General features: G+C 37.5%; 1 protein-coding gene across 1 annotated transcript in view; it reads left to right on the top strand.

Moving 5' to 3' along the window:
• Nucleotides 1–23,829, top strand: part of TCERG1L (transcription elongation regulator 1 like) — a 197,021-nt gene that overhangs the window by 155,726 nt on the left and 17,466 nt on the right. Inside the window, exons 8-10 of the mRNA XM_067533360.1 lie at nucleotides 4,775–4,929; nucleotides 13,413–13,482; nucleotides 21,672–21,807. Coding sequence (XP_067389461.1) covers nucleotides 4,775–4,929; nucleotides 13,413–13,482; nucleotides 21,672–21,807 — 361 coding nt within the window. The remainder of the gene's footprint in view (nucleotides 1–4,774; nucleotides 4,930–13,412; nucleotides 13,483–21,671; nucleotides 21,808–23,829) is intronic.

Raw genomic sequence — 23,829 nt, 5'->3', positions numbered from 1 at the left:
GGCTGGAGGTTGTGCCACTTAAACAAACTAAGAGGTGAGTTTTCAATTGTTAACGTGCTGCCAGCCCCTCTTAGCCTTGTAGGGCACCCAGCACATAGTGCCAACGATAATGGAATTTAGCTAATTCTGAGCCTCATCCTGCACTTCTTATTCAGGCAAAACAGTTGCAAAGTAGGGTGAAGCCCTCCATTGGATGGTCACTTAAAAAGAAGAAAAGTAAGCCACTTGTTATGCTTTGGAAAATCATTGATGTTTGTGTGTTGTAATGGGGATTTTATAATCTATGGGATCCCATGAATGTATTTTACATACAATATGCTATATTTAAAACTATTTAAAATAAATCTAGTTCCTCTACATTGTCAGTGAAATAGATCAATTTTATAACAGAAAATAAATATTTTACTTTGATTTCAAATCTATGTATAATACATTTTATAGAATGAATAACCAGATACATGGGAAGCACATTATTTGAAGTTAACAACCCATTGTGGTGAATAAGGGCAATTTGTGCTTCTTGGAGTTGTTATTGCAGGCAATCTGTGCGCAGACTCAGGCAGAAAACATTGGTTTGCATGTGACTCATGTTTGGAATTGTATACATCTCACAATTATAAGGGCTACAAATTTAGGCCCAAATTCACAAGTCCACTCTGGCTGCACTGCTTTGGCAACTAAGTTTAGCTGGTGAGTTCAGATGGGTTTACAGTAACTTCGTGTCATCAATATGACTTGAAATGGCTGTAGCATACTAGTGAATCTCGACCTTAAATCTTGTAATGAAAGCTTTAAATTCTGCTTTGGAATTCTGTTTCAAGTGCTGAATTCTGTGGCAAATTCAGCAGCAATGGAATAATGGAAAATACAGAGGATAAGTCTGCAAAAACTGCATTCCAGATTGTAACTACTCATGGCTGTCTTCCTTTGTCCTCACACAGTTAGTAATTACGAATAGCTGTGAGAGCTATGAACTTGTTTCATCAATCCCAGTGGGATGTTAATTATGAAGCCTAACAACGACAATTTAAAGGTCAACATTCAACTACTTCAATGATGCATTACAACAGAAACGTCTCACTAATTTATTTACCTATAGGTACCACAGTAGTCAGAGATGGAAAACTACTGCTTAGTCACTTAATACATCCCCATGGGCCACTTGTTTCCCTACACTATATTTATGTTTCCAGTGGTTTGTATGGTTTAGTTTCAAAGGTATCAAGAAGTTACGCTTCCATCACCTCTCCCTATGAGAGACTTTTCCACAGCCTAACAGACTCTTCATCTTTCGGAATTTTTGCCTAATTTTTTTAGCCTGAATTTTCCCTTCTTTAATTTCATTCCGTTACTTATAGTTGTAAGCCAGGAATCAAAAGAGACCTGCTGGGGAAAGGGATGAGAAACTCTCATTGTTTTTTTTTGTTTTTGTTTATGAACTAAGTAGATCCATTGTCATTAGGACCGTTTACAGTGCATAAAGTTCAGAAAGGGCTTTCAGGGCCTGAAATGGAAGGGGAGCAGAGAGAGAGAGAGAGCCCTTCAAGGGATAGGGGAAGGAGGAAACAGTCAGTGGTACAACAGCCCATTGGAGCAAAAGAAAGAGAAGAGAACCAAAAAGGAGAGGACCGCTTCCACTTTTTTTTTCCTCCTCAATTTGATTGACCACTGACATCTGTGAGGCAGCTTGGGCATCTAACTGTTGTTTATTGATCAGAGGAAATCATATATCAATGAGCCCAAAACACTAAAAGGTTCTGGACTAAAAGGTATCAGCAAATTTAAGGACTTCAGGTCTCACGTTGTTTCCTGCCTCCACCTGATGAATAAATTCCAATGAAAAGGGGAGATTAGAGCAGGGCAATCATTAGCTAGGTTTGTTTATATGGCAAAACAGTTCTCAGTAATATTTGTTAACCCTGCCTAACTACCACAGAATACAATATATGATATATTAAGGATATCTTTTTATCTATTTAAATGTCATTATTCTAGTTAGAAAAGAATTTCAGTGTAAAGAACTTATCATAGCATCATCTGCACTTTCAATTTGTGATCTGTGACTGAAACCAAATACCATATTTTCCCTTTTGGATAATGAATTTTTTATTATGTCAAAGAGGTACAGGTGGCATGTAATGTGGGGGAAGGGGACACTAATTTTAAATTAAATGTCAAATTGGGTTAGTTATGGAAAAAATGAAGAGGCTTCATGAGGGACCTGCCATTCGGATCCATTTTTAACAGCCCTTTAGAGACGTTTACTTGGTCTTTCAATCAGGTGGGGAAATGTGCCATTTCCATTTTAGCAATCACCTTGTTTTTATTAGATAAATGCTGAGGCTCCAGATGGCCTAGCAGTACACTTCAAATGATTGATACATTTTCAGCCTCAAATGTGGTCTCCCATCACCCAAAGTGATAGAAATTGTGTGTGAAATCAAAGACTCTGACCTCGTGCATGGGGATGATGGTGTACTAGACAAGTCACTGTTAAATGATTAGAGAGTGGCATCAACAGCTTTTCTTTTCTTTTTTTTAAAATAGCCTTGTTCTCATCTCCTCCTGGCCAGAGATGCAGATGTGCACAATTGGCTACTGGGAGGGAGCATGTGCATGTTAAAAGGCTGCATTGAAGCTCTATCAAGCAGGTGCTTAGATTGTCCTGAGTGTCTATGGTTGCATGACTGTGACACTAACAGTATACTGGCTTCCTGCTTTTGAAGCATACTACAAACTCCATGTAGTACTCCTATGGGGATAGATTCTGCAAAGTGCTGAATGAGCTCAATTGCCATTAAAGCTAATTACAGTTGAGAGTATTCAACATTTTGCAGGAGGCATGCACCATCTGACACTATTGAGCCCATTGTCCACAGATTTAGGTAAGGGAAGAAATTTATCCGTATTGTTAAATAAATCAATTAACTGCTTATTACTACTCTCTTCCCACTAAAGCTTGACTTCTAAGATGCCTGCTGGTAGGACTGTGATATTTATGGTAGTTTGGCTTCTTGTTCCTAAAGCCTTCCATCAACTCTATCCTGACCTATTGTGAGTCAAAGACTAACACTTAATTGTATATTTACAGTTCTTGACCTGATTAATGGTGTCTGTGATAGAACTGAGAACTGCAGCTCAGAGACACAAAATACAAAATGTTGTTTTCACCTAATGATCACCACATAAAAGAATAGAGGGCCCATTCTGGGATGCTATTTCAGAGCTGAAGCATTTATTATAATAATATAACAATCATTAAAATATTTGTCATGGCCCCGCTATTCATTTTAGCTCCAGAGATATGGGGGACTTATATCAGGGATGACTATAACTGAAAATTCAACAGCTGAATTTTTACCACAGTTCATTTCCAGCTTTGCCTTCCGTCTTGGGAATGCTCATAATTACCAATGTATCTTAATTACTTTTATCTTCATATCCAGTAACATGCTTCTTGCCTCTAACTGTTTTCTGCGCTATGAAAATATACAGTCTCCATTTGGGCCACTCCAAAAGTTATATATTTGTTATTATCAGGACAGGCAATCAAATGATACCCTCTTACTATTAGTTCACAGAAAACTTCAAATTATCCAATAATAGTACTTAGCATTTATATATCATTTTTCATGTCTTCAGTCTTTTATACAGAACAGATTTCTTTTTAAGCATGTCTTTTTCCAAGCTCTATTCCCCTGTGTCATTGAGAGCTGCCAAGTTGTAGAGAGTTTGCATTAATAAGCTCAGTTCCTGCCAGATGTTTCTGATTCAAGGAGGATAGGAGCTAGTCCTTTATGTGTGTTTTAGAGTGGCATAGTGCATATGTGTTCTATATTACTTTTCTTAAGTATGCACAAAGTGCAGGCTTCAGATGCATCTACTATATGTCTGTAAAAATATACGTTTAATCAAGTGCAGCTGGGTTTACTTGAATATCCATCACTGTGATATAATACCTATTATTAAAATAATATTTTTTGCTGTTTTAAAAAGGAAATTGAATGTGATGAACTAAGCTAATTGCTAATTGCTGAGGCAGGCTAACATTTGAATCACACAAGTTAGGAAATTCTGGTTTGCATAGCAGTCATGGCGTGGTCACATTGCAGATTTTATCCAAAGCCCAGTGAAATCAATGGGAATCTTTTTATTGATTTCAGTGGACTTTGGATTAGGCCCTTTCTGTCTTTGTAGCATGGAAACACTGTAGGGTTTGCTGGGATCAATGTCCGTGGAGACCTAATGGTATTCTGGCTAGGCCTTCCACCTCAGGGGCAGACACGTAAGGTTTCTGTGGTTGCCTTCAACCCTAGCGCAAAACCTCTGAATCTATCATATCTGGGTGTTCAGTAGGCAGTGACTATGCAAAAAGCCTGAGATTTCTGTGGCACACCACCTGCACAGATACATTTTGATATCATGAAATGTAATCCTTTACCATGGCCTTGATTGTTATAAGCATCCTTGTTTCCCCTGGTACTATTTTTTGTTTGTTTATGTTTTTTCCCTATTGGGGCGGGGGATGGAAGAGAGAGTGTGTGTGAGTGCAACTGTTCTGACCACTGATAATGACATTTTATTAGTATGGGGAGAAATTCCATAGTGGAGAGGCCTTGAGTTGGGTAGGAGGGCCATGTGCAGGTTCTCAGCCTGAGATGAATTTCACCCATGCTGTATAAGACTATGGAGAATATTGAATTAGGCATGAGTTTAATATCTGTTTTTGAAGTGTATGTGAGATTATCTAAGCAGAGTTTATTAATTAAAATAGGTGTGTAGTCTGGACTGGAGATGACCGAGTCTTCTTCTTCAACCCTACAATGCAGCTGTCAGTATGGGAGAAACCAGTGGATCTAAAGAATCGCGGTGATATTAATAGAATCATTGAAGATCCACCTCATAAACGCAAACTGGAAACTTCAGCAAGTAACTAAAGCTGTGATTATTTGCATCTCATTTAGCATTTTATTTTAAATAAAATTGATTGTTAAAAATATTAAGTGAAAATTTGGTTAACTGTAATCAGAATGATGATTTTCCTGTGGGATTTTGTGTAAAGTATTATATTAACAGTGATGCTGCTAACAAAATCTTTATTTACACTGAAGTTATAACATTGGTATTGGGGTTCTCTCTTTATTAGCAAGGAAGTAAAAAATAGGTGCCTTCTTATGCTGAATGAATCTTTGATTTCAAAAATAACACCTTGGAAGACATTGTCTCTACCTTTAATATACTTACATTTGCAAGACACACATTAGGAATGTGTTAGCATAACATGATTTTGGCAAATGTCTTATTTATCAGGCTGCCAAACGGAGCTGTACAGTAATAAATGATTATTTAACCCAGCTGTAAGAAAATAATCCCAAAAGTAAATCTCAAAGGAGTGCTGAAAGCTTTGGCAGACATGTGGGTATTTCAGTCCAGACATGGTTTTGCCAATCAATCCTCAAGCACTGTAGATTCCTGAAGGATGTTCTTGGCATTGACAGAAGAGAGATCTTGCTTTGCAGTAATACATGTTAAGAGGTTCAAATGTATTTTTAAAAGAGACCACTTCCTGAAGAACCAAGATTTGCCATCTAGTCTGCCATAAGGAAGGCCAATTTAATTAACTAATTTCCCCTGTCCAACTCTATCCCATCCCACCTGTTTCTTTCAAATTTCCTGCTTACAGCTCACTCACTGCATTTGTAATGTACCACCACCCATTTAGTTGCTCACTCAGACCTCAGTTGTGCAACAATCACTCACACTGGTGACCACTTATATGACTAGTCCCAACTGGGACAACTCATGTCAATATTTCCTCAGAAACATGAGCTAGGCACTCAGTCTTCCCTTTTATCAGTTATTTAGCCTTATAAAAATAAGTACTTTTCCCTAAAAACCTGCTTTGCCAGCTGGTGCCTGTCTTCCCTGGGTCACTCCATTTAGTGTTGCTTCTTGATCTGTGTGATAATTCTTGGCTGCAAGCTATTGTGAGGGAGTTGGGCTCAATACAGGCCTTAGCTGTTTCCCTATTCTTCCCTCTCCCCATTGTGGTACTTTGACAGGTGGTTCAAGATTAAACCATGCTGTCTGGACATTAGCACTTGGAGAACAACAACTTTTCTGCCCATGTTAGGAAAAGGTCTACATGCAGACCAATTATCTGAAACACTGTTCATATTTAATTAGCTGTTTGCATTGGGGGATTATCACCATCGGCACATATGGATTAAGTAACATATTTCATAGTATAGTTACAGTTGTGAAATGACTTCAATCCACGCCTATGCTTTAGCTGTGTGATCCATGAAGAAGAAGTAGAAAAGTAAATTTAAACATTATTTTTGAAAATATTTTTTAACTAAGTAAAAACAATTCCCCATAATTTCCAAAAAAGGTACATCAAGTGAGATTTATTCTGTATCTATGGTGAAGGTAAAAAAAAAAGTAACTTTTAAAGAACATAGTGTATATTGTTGATCCACAAACACAATTCCCAATGGATTATTGCTAAATAATCCATTGTTGTGAGAATTAACTGACGATATGAAGTTGATATGAGTTACAAATTGATATGAGTAAGTAATAATCAGGACCTATGTTGTAAATGTTTGATGGAAAAAATTCCATAGGCTGTGACTATATGGGATATATTTATATATCACTTACCATCATTTAATAGATGGGTTTCTTGCCTTTATAGATATAAATTCAATTTTAAAAGAGACTTGGAAGAAAATCAAAGCTTTCTTCATAGGAAGCAGATAGCTTTCTGATAAGCACAGTGACCAAGGCTCCCAAGACCAAACCTTCTGAGGTTCTGGTTCAGAAGCACAATGCACAGTTTTAGCAATAGCAATGGAAATGGAGGGCATTCTGGAGGATTCATTATTGACTGGGTAGGTGGAGATGATAATACAAGCTTTAGGGCCATTATTCATAGCCTATCATTAATCTTCAAAAAGTCTTAGTGCCAAGTCCATTGTTGGTACATGTTATTTAAGAAATTCCTTTTCTGTTGTGTGTCCTTTTCTTCACATGCTACTATGTGTGAGACCGTATGCCTTGACTAGTGTGTCAGGGTCTTCTGGTGAATTATGGCTGGATTTTAATTGTTGCTAATAATTTTCAACTTCCATTGATCTAAATGGGATTTGTATGAGTATTTCAGAAAATCAGGTTATAGTTAGTGTATATTAGCTGCTAAGGTCAAAGAAATTATTTGTCAGCATACCCATTAGTTGAAAATGTTGAGCAAATAAATAAATTAAATAAAAAAATAAGCTGCATGTTTGTGAGATAGTTGCCAAATGTATTTAGTTTAATTGCTGTTGTTAGGTTTAATTAGAATTTTTAAATTAAAGGCACACAAATGTGAGCAACCATAATTATTATCTGAGTATCAAAGGTTATCAGTGCATCACTCTACTAAAAGATCAAGTACATTTGTAATTCAGGAATGAATGAAAGATTAGTCATTTATCAATTATTCCACTTTTGTTAAAGAATTAGTTCTTAGAGAGATTTATGACGGTGTCATGATTCTTTACTAATGGGTTCATACTGGGCCATTTCTCACATTCAAAGGCGGGCAAAATTGCCATTGTCTGTGAAATCAATGGGAGTAGTTGGAGTAAGGACATGGTAAGGAATGTATGATTTAATACAATATAGTCAGCTACTTAGAGATTGAAGACCTCATTCTCCACTCCTCAATACTAGCTTCACGCTAGTGTAACTCTATTGACATGAATGGAGTTACACCAGAATCAAACCACTGTGATGGCATGGCGAATCTAGAACCATATCAATTTAAGTAGTGTCCAGATCCTGGGTGAAGGTAAGCAGGGCTAGTGGCAGGAGCTTGGGATTCCAGAATTAAAGCCAGGGGTCAAAGCCAGGATCAGGGTCAAGAGTCAAGCTGAGGGTCAAGCCATAGTCAGTCAGTAATCAGGCTGAGGGTCAATATCAGGTGTTGGGGTTTCGGGGATTGATCAGGAGTCATAATCTAAGACAGAGCCAAGGTCAATATCAGGAGTTCAGGAACAGAGAGTCAGAGTGGGCAGGCAGACAGGCAGGGAGCTAGGTAGCTAGGGATCCACATTGTTGCCTGAACACTTTCTGGTATGCCTCATGGATTTTTATAGGAACCATGAACCAACCAGGGATCGCTAAAACCACTTTCAGTCTGATTACTTGAGACTAAATGTCCCATGGCATTCAAACTTTGTGGATTGTGGGACACAGGAGGTGACCAAGTTACAGCTGGTGCTGGTTGGCAATGTGGGGATATCGGTTGCCTGATAGCCCTGCAGAACTACGTTCAAGTCCTACTGATCCTTACAGGCAGCTATGATACTTTAACAGCAAATCTCATAGCCAATTTATAAGCTTTAACTTTTCCAGATCAGACCATTCATATAAGAGGGCATATCCTTGACCTGTCATTTCTTCTAAATTAGAATCTTCTACTTTAACACATTTTGACCATTACACTATTTTACTGTGAGTGCTGTGTATCATTACTCCACTGTATCATATCAAATACCAACCATGATAGCCCTTTCTCCTTTCAAAGATTTTATCATCTTATTGCTATAGACAATGACATTTTCATCTATTAATATTACACTCAACTCATGGAATAGTGAGGTCAGAAACATGTGTCTACTTTAATTTGTGTATCCAATGTCATAAAACCACCCAAGTCATTAGATAATATAAATGCACTAGAAAAAAATGATCTCCCAGTGGAACACCAGGAAAGGCTATTGAGGTTATGAGCAATAATATTTTGCTTTTTGAAAGGAGTGTATCAGATACAAGGGCAGCATGGGTCATCTACTATTTGGTCTAAAATTCTGATATAAATAAAATCAAACTTTTTCATGGATGAAATTGTGCCAATCTCCCTTCTTTCTTGTCCTTTCCTACTTTCAAAACTAAATAAGACATAACTTACTGGTCCCATACACCAGGGTAAAACAACACTATCATAAATGTCCATCTAGTGCCCATTTCCACCCCATAGTAAACATCCAAGCAATCCAGTGGCTGCCTGAAAGAGAGCAGTTGACTAAAACTCCCATAGACTAATGAGGTAAGTTTCAGTTATTACCAAATTATTATTTAAACATATACTTTTAAAAAGTTGGTTGGAATGAAACCTGTGCCAGGGATTCAGTAGAATTGTAGTCATTGTCCTCCCACACAGAACAGCCTAGGCAGATGGAAACTGAAGAATGGAACTTGGCACATGTGGGAAACCAAGAAAAGAAAACTATGGTTTGAGGCCCAGGCCTTTCCCGTCCCCCCATTTGTTTCCAGCCAAAAGCTGTGCTCTCGGCTTATTCCTTCTGAATCAGCCACTAGCAAGACAGACTGAAACTGTATAGTAAAGCTAGATATAAGAATTATTGTAGGAGAAAAACATTCCATGCACTTTGGGATGAGAGGAGGACCCAAATTGAAGGATTTTTCGATCTCTTTTGACAACACTGTCTGTCGTGCCCCATAATATGAAAATCAAGTGTTGGGACTTTTTTTTCAGCTAAATAGAAAGTCAGTTTTTATGCACATAAAACTGTTTTCTGGTTCATATTTGGATAGGAGCTATATTTCAAACCAAATATGAATTGTTCCACCCGGTTTCCACAAATATTCAGCAAGAAATTTGATTTGATTAATATTCAGGCAAAAATATGATGCACAGCTCCATTAAATAGATGTGTAAAACATCGTCTCAGACCCAGTGAATATATTAGTAAGGTTTATTTATAAATTAAATTATTTTTATTAAATGATGAGTGATCAGCTGTTTTCTTCGTTGTCACGGAATCCTTAACCAATTTAACACTAGTGGTGATATTTTTTTCAATGTTTCAAACAATTAATGAACTAATTAGAAGTAAGCTGGACAGTCCATCAGATTTAGTGTAGCACTCCTTCCCATGATTATACAGAGTGATTATAATCAAGTAATATTTTTTATCAAGCTATAAATCTCTTATTAGATTTTTTTCTCTGGTCCCTCATTCCCAAAGGAGAACAGAACAGAACATGATCCTGCAGTTGGGCCCAACAATAGTACAATATTTGATTTGATATGCTCCTAGAGTTTGCCACCTAAAATTTGCAGAAGTGATGTTAACTTTAAACATTTTGGGACAGATTTTGTGCAACTTACTCAAGCAAGTAGTCCCTTTGCAGTTAACAGGATAACTCAGTGAGTAAGTCAAGCAGAACAACAGTAGGAGAGTTTGAGATGAGGCTATGAATGAAACAGGACATAAAAATACTGATATATTCTACTCTGACCTCAGTTTTCTTCTTTCTAAAATGCATGCAGTAGCTATACACTATAAGAACATAAGAACAGCCACTCTGATTCAGATCAATGGTCATCCAATCAAGTATCCTGCCTTCTGATAGAGGCCAATGCCAGATGCTTCAGCGGGAATGAACAGAGCAGAGCAATTATCAGGTGATTCATCCCCAACATTCACTCCCAGCATCTGGCAGTCAGAAGTTTAGGGACACCCAAAGCAAGGGATTGCATCACTGACCATCTTAGCTAATAGTCATTGATGGGCCTATCCTCCATGAAATTGTCTAATTCTTTTTTAGAAGGCAGTTATAGTTTTGGACTTCACAACATCCCCTGACAACATGTTCCACAGGTTGACTGCTCTGTGTGAAGAAGTATTTCCTTTTGTTTGTTTTAAACCTGCTGTCTATTAATTTCATTGGATTACCCCTGGTTCTTGTGTTATGTGAAGGGGAAATAACATTTCTTTATTCATTTTCTCCATACCTCTCTCTTTATGGATTTCTTATATCCCCCCTCAGATGTCTTTTTTTCCAAGCTGAACAGTCTGTCTTTTTAATCTCTCCTCATATGGAAGCTGTTCCATACCCTTAATCATTTTTGTTGCCCTTCTCTGTACCTTTTCCATTTCTAACACACCTTATTTTTGAGATAGGGTGACCAGAACTGCATTCAGTATTCAAGGTGGATTTATATAGTGGCATTATGATATTTACTGGTTTATTAGCTATCCCTTTCCTAATGGTTCATAACATTCTGTTAGCTTTTTTAGACTTACAGTTTACATATCTGTCTCATAGCAGTAACAAACAGAGAGATGGCTTTCTTTCGAGAACTAGATGGGGTCTTTTATATATTTTTCAGTAGATTTTATATATTCAACCTTCATTTGCTTCAGAATTTCACATATTCTTTGGACTGTCTTTGATGAATATTTTTCGTGATCCTGTTCTGATGTAGAGTGGAAGAAACTTACTACTTCAGACTGAGCTCATATTCTTTCTACTTGCTGTCCCTACATTCTTTATTCAAGAAACATGGTCTCACATTGAGATTAATAACATTTGCAGTGTAAATCTTCTAGTCAACTCTGAGAGGGCTATCTATTGTGTGATAAAGTGTTTTTAGGTCTAAGATGCCTGCTTACTTGTTGAAGCTTACCTCAGATAAGAGACAATTGATTTTTATTTGGCCTTGATGCCTGCTGAGCATGGCTTTTTTACAAGTGGTGCCATTTGTAGAAATAGGATTGTGCTTGCCCAATCAGCCCTGAACTTCAGATCATTTTTAACTTGAATTCTCTTTGAAAGCAACATCAAGTATGCTGTTAAAAGATTACATATTACTCTCTTAGGAATTTATTAAAGTTAAGATCACTGCTGACTCAGCAGGATGAATAGCTCCTGATTAATGGCTTTATAATATCAAGACTGGATTATTTTACTCTATCTTCTGAGTCCCCAAATTGTTTTCTATGTAGGCTTCTTTACAGAGGAATTTAGCAGCCAGGGAATATTGTCTTCATGCATTGCACTGTTACTGAAAACCCTACTTAGGTTCATTACCATATGTCAAAGTATATTCATAATGCTTGTGCTGATTGTATTCATAAGGATTGTATAAGCCATACCCTTTTTATTTTATAGTGTCATTCATTTCTGCTTCCCCTTAATATACTCTGTAGTCAGCAGAGTTTAATTTTAACCTGGTATATATTTCCTTCTGTTACAGTCTCTGCTCTTGTCTCTAACCTCCAAATTCTGTGATCAGAGATTTTGAGGCTTTTTATATTTCCGTAGTTCTCCCTTAGGCTGTAGCTTATGCTTTGTTCATTGATCCACAATTAATATTCCTCAAAACCAGGAGACAAAAACAATGAAGGACTAGAGTTTGCTCCCTGTGAAGTAAATGGCCTCATATAAGGAGGACTGGATCCATAATGTAAATATAGTATTTAGCACAAATACAAGGGACTTACTGGTTTAAAATAATTTTAAAATGTATGTTATTAAATATAGTTTAATTAACATATTAATATTAGTATGATTTCTTAGAATAGGCTTCAGGGATGAGAACTTGACCCCACTAAAATCAGAGTTCAACATGGCTAGGATTATACCCTACGGATCAATGTAAGGCAGTGGCTTTCATTAAGCTTAATCTCTGAAAATGTGGATTCACATTTATTTTTAAAGTTGCAAATGAAATTGTTTTGGTTTTTTTTTAATGCAGAATTTCAGGATTGGAAGTCTGCTGCAGGGAGCCTCAGGATTGATCTTTCTGTTGTTTAAATATACTGAGTTCAGCACATAGAGGATGATCTTTTGCCATTTTAAACTGCCTAAAAAATCCAAAAATCAATCTAGGCATTGAGTGGAAGTAAATTCTGGTAACCAGTGCATTTGAATTCAAAGCACTTTTATGTTGGAGATTGAAATTTGTATATGGAAAAAACAATGAAGTGCTTGAAATTGTAAAAATGGATGTCCTCTCAATAATCTTCACATTCATTATGAATAAAAACCTTATCTCAAAGCCCTCTTTGGAAGAGTATCCAGGCCAAAGTAGGTTTTGGTACACTGTGAATTTGAGAATCCATAATATTTGCTTAACTTTGCTTCCATACCCACACAGTGTGTCAGATTTAACCAGAAAGCAGCATTACATTTCAATTACATTAGAATGAAAATTAGGAAAAGAGAAGCAGTTCTGATGGAAGTGAGGATTCTCAAATCATTCACTCTCAGGATTGAAATAACAGTGTTATATAAACATTTCTGTGGTTATATTTTTCAGTTTGCCAGCCAAATGTGATATTAAAAAAAATCACAAATTGACAGTGAAAAGCTTTTCAAGGCAAAAATTAGAAAATTGTCATTTTTTTGGTATTTATTCTGTTTTGAGGAGCTCAACTTTGAGGATTTTATAATGTATCTTCTAAAACTAAATAAAAAATCTTAGCAGAAAATATCAAATATTATGAGTAAGTATCAGAACAAAAGGACAATTTAAGGGGGCTTTCTATGGCTTTTACTCTCATTTAGATAGTAACTGTCTAATAATTTCAATTTTATGCATTTCTTTTTAGCAGATAAAAGTGATAGTTCTTGTCCAGAGGAAGTAAATGATGACCATAGCACCAAAACCAAGAGAAATAAGTAAGTTTTATTGTTTCTTAATCCATATGGAAAGCCAAAGGCTACTATTGATATGGCACTAAGAAGAAACTAATTTGTTTTTCATTGCACAGCCATCTGCATGCATCAACTGTGATGGCAATCATCAAGATGTCTGTTCCTTTGTTTGCACCTATGTGCTTCAAAAGAGCCATTTTCCGTAGACACCATCTACTCTTTTTGTCACTGGAAATTGTTTACATCAGAACAAATGAATTAAGCTTTCAGGAAAGATGATTACTGTTAAAAACATTAGATGAAATCCTGACTCCGCTGCAATCAATAGTAGTTTTGCCATTGACTTCCATGGGGGCAGGATTTTACTTAATGAGTCAAATTCTCTGTTGGTCTAACTGGGCAAAACTCCATCAAAGTCAGTGGAGCTGTGCCCATTTAACCATCTCCTATATTGTACTATATTTCAAGATGCTTCTGATGCTAGTGTTATTGGATTTATCCTTCATTACGTGCCTTCATCCAGTATTCTTTTGCTCATCACACCGGCCAGGACCAAAACAGTTCCATGCAAGAAATCAAAAACAAAGTAAAAAAGATATAAAGGCATTCTGGAGGATGGTTAGTGAGGAATTCCTTCCTACCCCAAACAATAGTCAGCTATTTCTAACAATGCAGGTTTTATATAAGATGATAAAAGGATTGCCTGCAGAATAGGGTATGTATAGATATCAACTGATATACTTTGGGCTAATTTTGAACAGTGGAGACAAAGTGTTTCTACATTTCCTCAGTGAACGTTGTGGGGCTAATTATCTTCCAGTCACACTGCTTTTCTACCACCATAGCTTTATTGGTTTAACTGGAATTCCTCTTGATTATATCAGTGTGAAAGGAGAATCAGACATTATGGGTGGAATCGTGCCCTTATACAGATCAATGTCAGTTTTGCTATTATCTTCAATAGGCCACAGTTTCATCCTATCCATGTCTGTGGATATTTTCAATATTCTAATAAGATGGGTTTTTTAAAAGACAGGGTGGGAAAGTGTTAAAAGATCTCACGGTTAATATGCCTGAACTAAGAATTTCGAGAACTCCCGACACAGCCTGTTCTTTATTAATCTCAAGAAAACTATGCCTATTCCATTTCAGTGTGTTGATAATATAAAGTTTACTACCGAGAATGTCAGGAGGTTAAATAGTGACTCTTCCACTGCCTACTTGTGAATAGAGATTATTTGTCCCAGGTTGGTTGGATTTCCATTACTTATTCATCTTTTAAAAGGTGAATCTTTTATGGTCTCTTATCTTCTTTACATTCAAAAGGGCACTGTCAAAATTGAGAGACCCAAAATTTGACCTACCTTTTTGTCTTTTTTTTTTTTTTTTTTGCAAAGTCCATGAAATACGTATTTTTGTTCTAAAACAAATACATAAATGCCATTTAAGATAAGGTAGTCAAATGCAGCCCAGGCCCTGGGGCCCAGGCCACAGAATAGTAACATAGCCCTCCCCACCCAGTGCGCTAGAGCAGCCTGTCTGCACTAAACATAGCTCCTCTGGCTTACCTCCAGCCATTCCTTATCACAGCTCTCATTGTGCAGCTAGTGCAGAGACCACTTCCACAGCAAGCACAGAGTGGGCAGGGATCAGGGAAGCTCCAGTGTGATGAATAGGTACTGTAGAGTGCTTTATATTGGCTATCCACACCACAAATGAATTTCATCCATAGAGAATTGTACATAAAGGATGGCAAGTCCTCATTTTTTTTCTTTCCTCTGTGGGTAATTTGATCCACAAGCAACAGAGACTGCTATCAGGAGTAAATTTACATAGCAGTAGACATCAAAATAGCACCTTGTAAATGTGCATTACATGCTGTCTATAAAGTACACTGCCTAAATATTTAATTTTGAGTTTGATAGCCAGGTTTTTCACTCTTGCCTGAAAAATATATTGCATAAGTGTAACAAATAGTGCAATTTTTATCATACTTGAAATTTGTGACAAGATATGCACATAACTTAAAGGACACTGAGAGACTTACAATTGAACCTACCTTTACATTTTCCAGTTTTTTTAATAACTGTCCTGATTAGGCATGGTTGCCTTACTCTCCCAAGTAGTAAGTCAAAGGTATGATTCATAAACAAAATAAGATTTGGCCTGAAAATCTAGCAGTCCTTCAAACTTCACTGTTGTGATTCCAATCCCTCAATGATTTGACCTACCTTATGTGTTGATTTCTCCGATGTCATAGCAAACATACACAAATTGCTACACAGTTTCAGCAGTGTTCTTTTGAATTTTACATTCTTTCTACTAACATGTAAGGAATTCCTGACTTGGTCAAATTACCCTACAGGAAAATTAGCACTTATAGGTTCACCAATGGATCTTTAGAAAGCTACCTTTTACCAGTTTATTTAAAGACACTTAGTCTAAATATATATTGTAAATATATCAACATTTGGACTGTAGCTGCATTAAAAACTAAAGCATTCTAAGATTTTCTAAGAAATAAACTGCAGTTTTTCATAGAATGGAATTGATCTTCCTTTCTTTGTTCTATTTGTCTTTTTTGTCTTAGGTTATTTGTATTAATTAGATACATAAGAGAATGGTCCACAGGACTTTGCTGCAATAATAGCCATTGTTCTGGTAGTCTGTGTACCCCATTGATGATAGAAATCCCATCAACTGTTCCATCTGTGTATTTCCAGTCTCTCCAGATAACTGCTCCAACAAGTGAACATATGTATCCTCAAGCCAATACCTGGTCATTGTTGTTTCCACATCATTGAATCACTCAGTGAAGTCACTGAACTGCCAGCAGCACTTCGAACTGAAATATAGCTTCTAAAGTGCAGTGGGTTCCCTGTGCCAGCATACTTGTGTGTATAAGATGTTCAAATTAAATTTATTTTAAAAATGATGTCACATAGCATGTAGTAAGAGAGGGATCAGAAATACCCCACCCCAGAGACAACATCAGGATGCATTATCAAGGTGGCAGAATACCACCTCTAATTTCTTGCTGAGAAGGCTGTAGCGTATTCTCCATCCCTAACTCCATAAAGGCAGCCAGCTCCACTGGCTGGTGGGTAATGACAACAGAGTCATGGCTCCATCTCCTCCCAGCTCCCTTTGGGCTTTGTGTGCCATCAGGGGAGTATGGTGGGAGCTATCCCTGTTCCCTTGAGTGCAAGGACAGGAATTGTGGCTGGCACTCCTTTGGGCTACACATACTGTTGGGTGATGGTCTTTTTCCCTCACATTGTGGACCCACATAAGGACCAGTTAGAATCTGGCCTTCAATGTATAGTACAGTTTTTACTGTACTGTACTGTACTTAAAAGCTTTTTGAATTTTAAGTTTTTTGAATTTTTTTAAGTAATTAACAATCCTAGCTCTCCCACTGTATACCTGGGGTTATGAATGTCTTCTAGTGATTCTGAGGGGTTGAAAGTCATGACATATGTCATTGAAAAGTCCTTCTACCTGTATTTGTAGTAAGGCCTCAGATTTAAACTGTTATTTGTAGCATGGGAATATTACTATTCATTATTTTTACAATGCACAAAAGTGTGCTAGCTGCCTTACAGAAAAACACAGATCAGATTCTCAGTTGTGTTGTTGGAGACGGGTGGGCCACAGAACAACGAATTGCAGCTCTTAATCCTAGATCTAGTTCTACACTGGACTCAGCCCTGGCATATTTGACAGCAATCTCTGGGCTTCTCTAAGTATACCAGCTAGCTATAAACTTGTTATGCCACCCGAGAATAGCACGAGCATGAGAGCTTTAAGGGGATGATGTAGGAGTCAGCTTTCCCTGTTCTACACCAATTATCTATCCCTTTTCAGCTGCCTGAGTAACACCAAGAGTCCAAAATAAAGAGGAGAATTCGACTCAGTAGTCCTGGCTCTACCTTTCACATCAGTATAAGACTATGGCAATTCATTTGAAGATATTGACAGTACAGTTATAGGTGAGAGGAGAAGTGAGCTCATAAATAGACAAAGTCCATCCTGAAAAATGTAAGCCTGAGCAGGATTCACAAATGAGGTACTCCCCTGCTTGTGGGGTGCAAGTGCAGGGGTGCCATCCTGCTCTCACCTGGGATGTGGGAGAATCAGGTTCAAATCCCCACTCTGCCTGATTCAGAGCAGGGATTTGAACGCACCTCTCCTACTACCATGTAGGTGAGTGCTCTGGCTATGTGGTATTCTGGGGTGGGTGTCTTTCTGTTTCTCGTGTTGAGGGTGTTCCACTTTGTATAAAATACTTATTCACTGGAGCAGGGACTTGAACATGTTTCTCTGATATCCCAGGCAAGTGCCCTAACCACTGGGGTATTGGGGAGAATGCCTTTCCTACACCAACTTTTTTTTTTTGTGAGAGGGGACAGATCTGGCTTAGGTGCCTACCTCCAGGAGAAAGTTCATGGCTGGCTATGAATCCCAAGTGGAGATAGGTGCTTCCCTCCAACTCCCTTTGAGGGGTGGACCTCAAGCCATGCTTCTGTCCTCACCATTTCCTATTTGCTTGCTCAGGCAGCTCCCTGATCAGTGTGCTGGCTTCCGTGAATCCCATTCCTAGGCGCTTAACTTTCCCCATGCACTATATAGAGAGCCTGGGCCCCTAATTCAGGTCTGTGGATTCCACTAGGAGGCACAGCACCTAAAGTTAGCTTTGTAACTCTGAGCCTAAGACCGCCCCATCCTTGGAGTGACTTGCCCAACCTCAAATAGGAAGTCAGTGGCAGAACAGTAAATTGAACTTGGGTCTTCTGAGTCCCTAGCACCCCAACCAATAGACTATAGTAAGTGCCTCAAACCCCTTGTAGCTACTTTTTGTAGGAAATGCCCATTCAATTGATTACTATGTCAAAATTGGTTGCATGTGATAAGAATAATTGATTCCAGCCATGGTTTGGAAAACCTGTCATATTCCTCATTGGATTTTCAATTTTCCATCATTGAAAGTAAACTTACCTACGTAAATTTTTATTCCTTTGACACACAAATCATTTGATATAAATTAGGTCTTATGCTAATGTTAATATCCAGTTTCATCAAAGTTCAACCGTAATTCATTATACTTAAAGCATAGCAAGTTTGGCTACTGTATGTATGCTAGAGTTTGCTAGTTCACGTATATTAATGTGTGTTGCTTTTCTTGATTTTTTCACACTGTCATGTCAGATACACATCAGCAGAAATGGTTTATACTTCATACTCTAATTCTCTTCTTTTCATTGGTTTATACAGTGGTGATATATTTTCAGTAGCTAGTTTAAGGCCTGATCCAAGTACCACTGAAGTGAATGGAAAGATTCCCATTTTACTGCAGTGAACTTTGAACCCTTATTGCATGTTTTAAGTCCTGAATCTACACTTATAATTCTAGTGGTTTTGGAGTCAGCAAGCTATTGTCTATAAGAAGCTCTGTACATATTACTGTAGTTTAATTTACATTTAAATGCAGTTTAATTATAGTACCTAAAGTACACAGGCCACATACTTACTCAAGCAACACTCTAATTACAGTATGCAAAGGCAGCAAAAAAAGATATTTCTTCCTAAAGAGTCAAATTACTTAGAAGCAGGAGTTTATCTGTAATGGCTTCAAATTGCTTAAGTTTAATTACTTAAAAATATGGGGCAATTGTGAGTACATCTACCAATTTGCTTTTGTAAGATCATGTGAACAATTTTCAGTTGTCATGTGAGAGACTATGTAATGTAATGTGACCTATTCTACCTATTCTCATATTTGTTTAACAAGTTTACCTTAAGGCTATGGTCTACTTTAAAAAATCATCAGCACCATTCATGTAATACGTTTTCATTGGTCATATTCAAAATTGAGTCAACTCTGCAATCTTGCTGTATTTGGTCAGAATTTAATCCAAAATACATATCAGGGTAAATCAGCTGTGATAATTCGGAAAGGGTAGAAATCTAAAAAGATTCATCCCCTATCAGGAGTGACAGCATTCACTGTGATTCTTGTCCACATAGAAAGTTTGTAATATTCAACTGCAAATCCCAGCGCAATGAAAGAAACAGAATTATACGTAAAAAAAAATATATATAACTTCCTATCTATTTGGAGATTTTTAGGCTTCAAAAGCTGTGTTAGGAATACAGTAAAAAGTAAAATAGACTATTTAAATGTGTCCTTTTAACTATGAATTTCCATATTTTATTGCATTCTGTCACTGCTTCAGTTGTCTTTATTGTAGTTTTTGGTTTGAGAATAAATGAAAAACACATCTGATTTGAAGGATCATTTTCAATTAACCAAATTAAACGAGAAATAGTCTCTCCTGCTAGCTTATCTGATTGAGTAGCATTCTGGGTTTCTATCAGTTTCAGCTTGAAAAAGCTCTTTGTGGATACTAGAAATTGGAATGGAAGGCTCCTGGATCACATTATGACATATTATGATTTTGGGGAAAATGAAAATTGCTAATACAATATAAAAGTCACCATAATAATATGAAGGGTAACAATTTGATGCCTTTGAAACTGCTAATACTATATAATACAATTTTAGAATGATTTAAGTACAATACACTTATTGATAGAAGGGAGATAATATGCTAGGACTCGTATTGCATTACTGACTGATGTAATTTATTAGCTGAAAAGATTATTTTAACTTTTTCCATTTTCAAATTGTGCAAGTTAAAGCACTTTGGAGATTATGTCTCAACTCCCCATCCCCATCCCATGGTCAACAGTTTCAAAATTGGGTGCAGAAAGTTAGTTATCTTCAGTGAGAACTGAAGTGCCTCTGATAATCTGGTCACCTTTATTAAGGAGCCTAAAATGAAAGAAAGTGACTTGTTTTGGCATTCAGGTCTGAAATTTTGGCCACTATCATCACATCTTTTGGCCCTAATGGATGCTTTGATTTCAAAATAAAAATTGAATGGGTTGAATAAAAACACGGATCAGGGTATTGATAAATAGTAGAGATGGAATAAGACAAAAAAACTGAGTCTAGATCTATCTATCCACAATTCTATTATGGGTGTTCAAAACCAGGGATTTGGTGTGGACCTATCTCCCACTGAAATCCAACTCTTTGGTAGAGACCAAAAGTCATTCTGTACTCAAGAACGTTCAGTGGTCTGTGTGACATGAGCTTTTGGTCTCACTTTTGTCCACATGGAGAAGTATCTGCTTCACAAAAATACAAAATTGCTATTGACAGTCCTATTGACAGCTTTAGCCTGAAGTTTAGGTTCTAATTAGCCTACTGCTGGAGATGTTCCCCACGAGGCCAGTGTTAAAGCAGAGCTTGCACTACCAGTGCTATACTTACCTAGTAGAGAAATAGTGAATTTTAGTTTCCAACTGATGTGGGTCATTTTGTTGTTTGTTTGTTTTGGGGTTTTTAATGGTAATTTTAGTGATCACTAGACTCAGTTAAAATATATATATGACAGAACCTCAATTGGTGTAAATTGATGTAGCTCCATTGATTCCAGGGGATTTTTAATTGTTATACATTTAAGTAAAAATGTTCATGATTTCATGTCATCTCCTGCAATCAACACAGTCATGCTAAATGACTGTCATCCTCCAGTGAATCTCGTAAGGTAAAGAGCTCGAGCAATGGTAATTAGTTCCTTGGAAACAGCTATTTATTCTCATGTCTGTAAAGATTTTTGCACTCTTACAGGCACTCTTCACTGATGTCTCATTACAGGTAGTGTACATGTAGTAATATGTCAAACTGTTTCCCCTAGGCGTGAATTTAAGGGACATTTGAGAACATAAAATAAAGATTAGCGTTGATTTTTAAACTTAAAAGCAATAAGATTATTTTCTCCAGTCACTACTCTGAAATCTTCACTCCTTGTCAAACATAATGGAGAATAGCGGTTTTCCCATCACTTGAAGCATAGTGTAATGACTCATTGTTCAATCACGCACTCTGACCACATAGAAATACTATACATCCGTATAAACATTTGTCCTAATCTTCTCTGAAGGGCCCTCAAGAACCACTCCATTTTAGTAATTAAATACAGAAGGTTGGATTTAGTTAATTAGCTGTCAGTATTACATACTATGTACGAAGAAATCTGGCATTTAAACAAATTTCCTGAAGCATTCTCTAGAGAAAGTAGAGGGTTAAAAATGTACTTTACAGTGTGTGTTTACTGAACCATTCATATCTTACATTGTTAAAGAATGGACGATCCCCAGAATGCTGATCAGGAGAAGGTTGAAGTGGAAGAGAAAAATGTGAAAACATCAGCACATCAGATTATGCTTCCTTTAGACGAACGCATTACCCATTTCCGAGATATGCTTCTGGAAAGAGGGGTAAGAAATAGGTTTTGTTTATCTGAGTCTTATAAATTATGGAAATACTAATCTGAAATCTATAGCAAGCACACTGGAATTCTAGCTCCCAAGTTAACTGGAAGAATTTTTTTTCCTTGCTCTTTGAAATGCAATTTTATGTCACTTTTCTGTAAATATCTGACACTGTAGAATGTTTTTGTGTTAATGGTATATGAAGGAATCATCAGAGAAAAGAGAAATTGGAAAGAATTGTTAAGAAAATTGCCTGCTCTGTAACCTAAAATGAACCAGAGTAAATGGATTTAACCAAGTGTTTTGTCAGTGATGGTGTTATCATATGATACATTGTTTGTCACTGCAATATTTTAAAAAGTGGAAGTTTTTATTTAAATATTTATTTTTTATTTTTCCTTACTTTACTTGATCAGTGATGTTCAGAAAATGTTTGTTTATTATTTATTTCTTCACTTAGATTTAGGCACCATTATCTAGGCACCATTGTGATTTTAAAAAAATACACCAAAATAAAGACACCCATCAATTCCCCGATATCAGTTCAAATACTCAGCAACAACATCCGTACAAGTGAAATTAATTGACCTCACACACAGTTCCTAGAATCTCACAGCCAGCCCTGCCAATATCCACTTCATCATGAGCCAAAGAGAAAGATAGCTCTTGGAGGTTGTCCTGCAAACCAACACTTCACCTTGTTACAGATCAGGGGCAGAAGTGAGTTCCAAAGATCCAGGGTTCTAATAGAGAACACCCTGCCAGTCAGTCACTCTCTCTTATACGGAAGGGGGGGTTTCAGCTCAGGTGCCTCCACTGAACACAACTGCAGTACGTTCACTTACTAGGCAGTGTTTTGTTAAAGTGTAGGCAAAGATGGGTAACGCAAACATTAATAGCTCCATGTTTCCCTCCATAACTATTTTTGATGGAGAGACTGGAGCCATGATGGAGCACTCTGGCATGGTAGGGCTCTTCTCCCTGGAAGCCCTGTCATAGGAACTAGACCTTGTTCCGGTTAAATATAGTTGAAGTGCAAAGGGCAGAGGAACTGGCTGGGTTCAAACCATTTTTTGCCGTCAGGTGAAAACAGCACAAGTTAATATAGGCTGATAATGCACTTTTATGAAGAGAGAAGAGCCCCTGAAAGCACATTTCCCATAAAAGTAGAATTACCAAGGACCAGCAAAGCAGCATGGATGCAAGGAGCATCTGCACAAGTGCCTTCTGCAGATACCCTGGAATCCACATAATTTCTGAGAATTGTGCAGCTTTACAGAGTGGAGCCCTTGCCTTTTTTTTTTTTTTTTTTTTTTGCAGGGGAGCAAACTGCACTCAACTATTGACCTTATGCGAGGGCTATTGACTGCTGGCTGTAAATTAAACCAGCCTATTCTGATTTATGCCAGCCTCAGGCTTACCGCAGTCAAAGGAATACAAAAATGACATAAAACCACTTCATCTTCATTAGTGAGCTGGAGGATGGGATGGATTGCACCCTCAGCAAGTTTGCAGATGACACTAAACTGGTGGGAGTGGTAGATATGCTGGAAGGTAGGGATAGGATACAGAATGACCTGGACAAATTGGAGGATTGGGCCAAAAGAAATCTGAAGAGGTTCAACAAGGACAAGTGCAGAGTCTTGCACTTCGGACGGAAGAATCCCGTGCACTGCTACAGACTGGGGACTGACTGGCTAGGCAGCAGTTCTGCAGAAAAGGACTTGGGGGTTACAGTGGACAAGAAGCTGAATGTGAGTCAGCAGTGTATCCTCATTGCCAAGCAGGTTAATGGCAGATTGGGCTGCATTAGTAGGAGCATTGCCAGCAAATCGAGGGAAATAATTATTCCCCTCTATTCAGCATTGGTGAGGCCACTTTTGGAGTATTGCATCCAGTTTTGGGCCCCCCACTACAGGAAGGATGTGGACAAATTGGAGAGTCCAGCAGAGGGCAATGAAAATGATTAGGGGGCTGGAGCACATGATTTATGAGGAGAGACTGAAGGAACTGGGCTCGTTTAGTCTG

This window comes from Emydura macquarii, unplaced genomic scaffold (genome assembly GCF_026122565.2).
Source record: "Emydura macquarii macquarii isolate MOO-44397 ecotype Brisbane River unplaced genomic scaffold, CSIRO-AGI_Emac_v2 contig_3343, whole genome shotgun sequence".
In the NCBI taxonomy this organism is placed as follows: Eukaryota; Metazoa; Chordata; order Testudines; family Chelidae; genus Emydura; species Emydura macquarii.
Note: the sequence above shows the minus strand (reverse complement) of the source record. Positions and strands in the feature narration are given on the sequence as shown.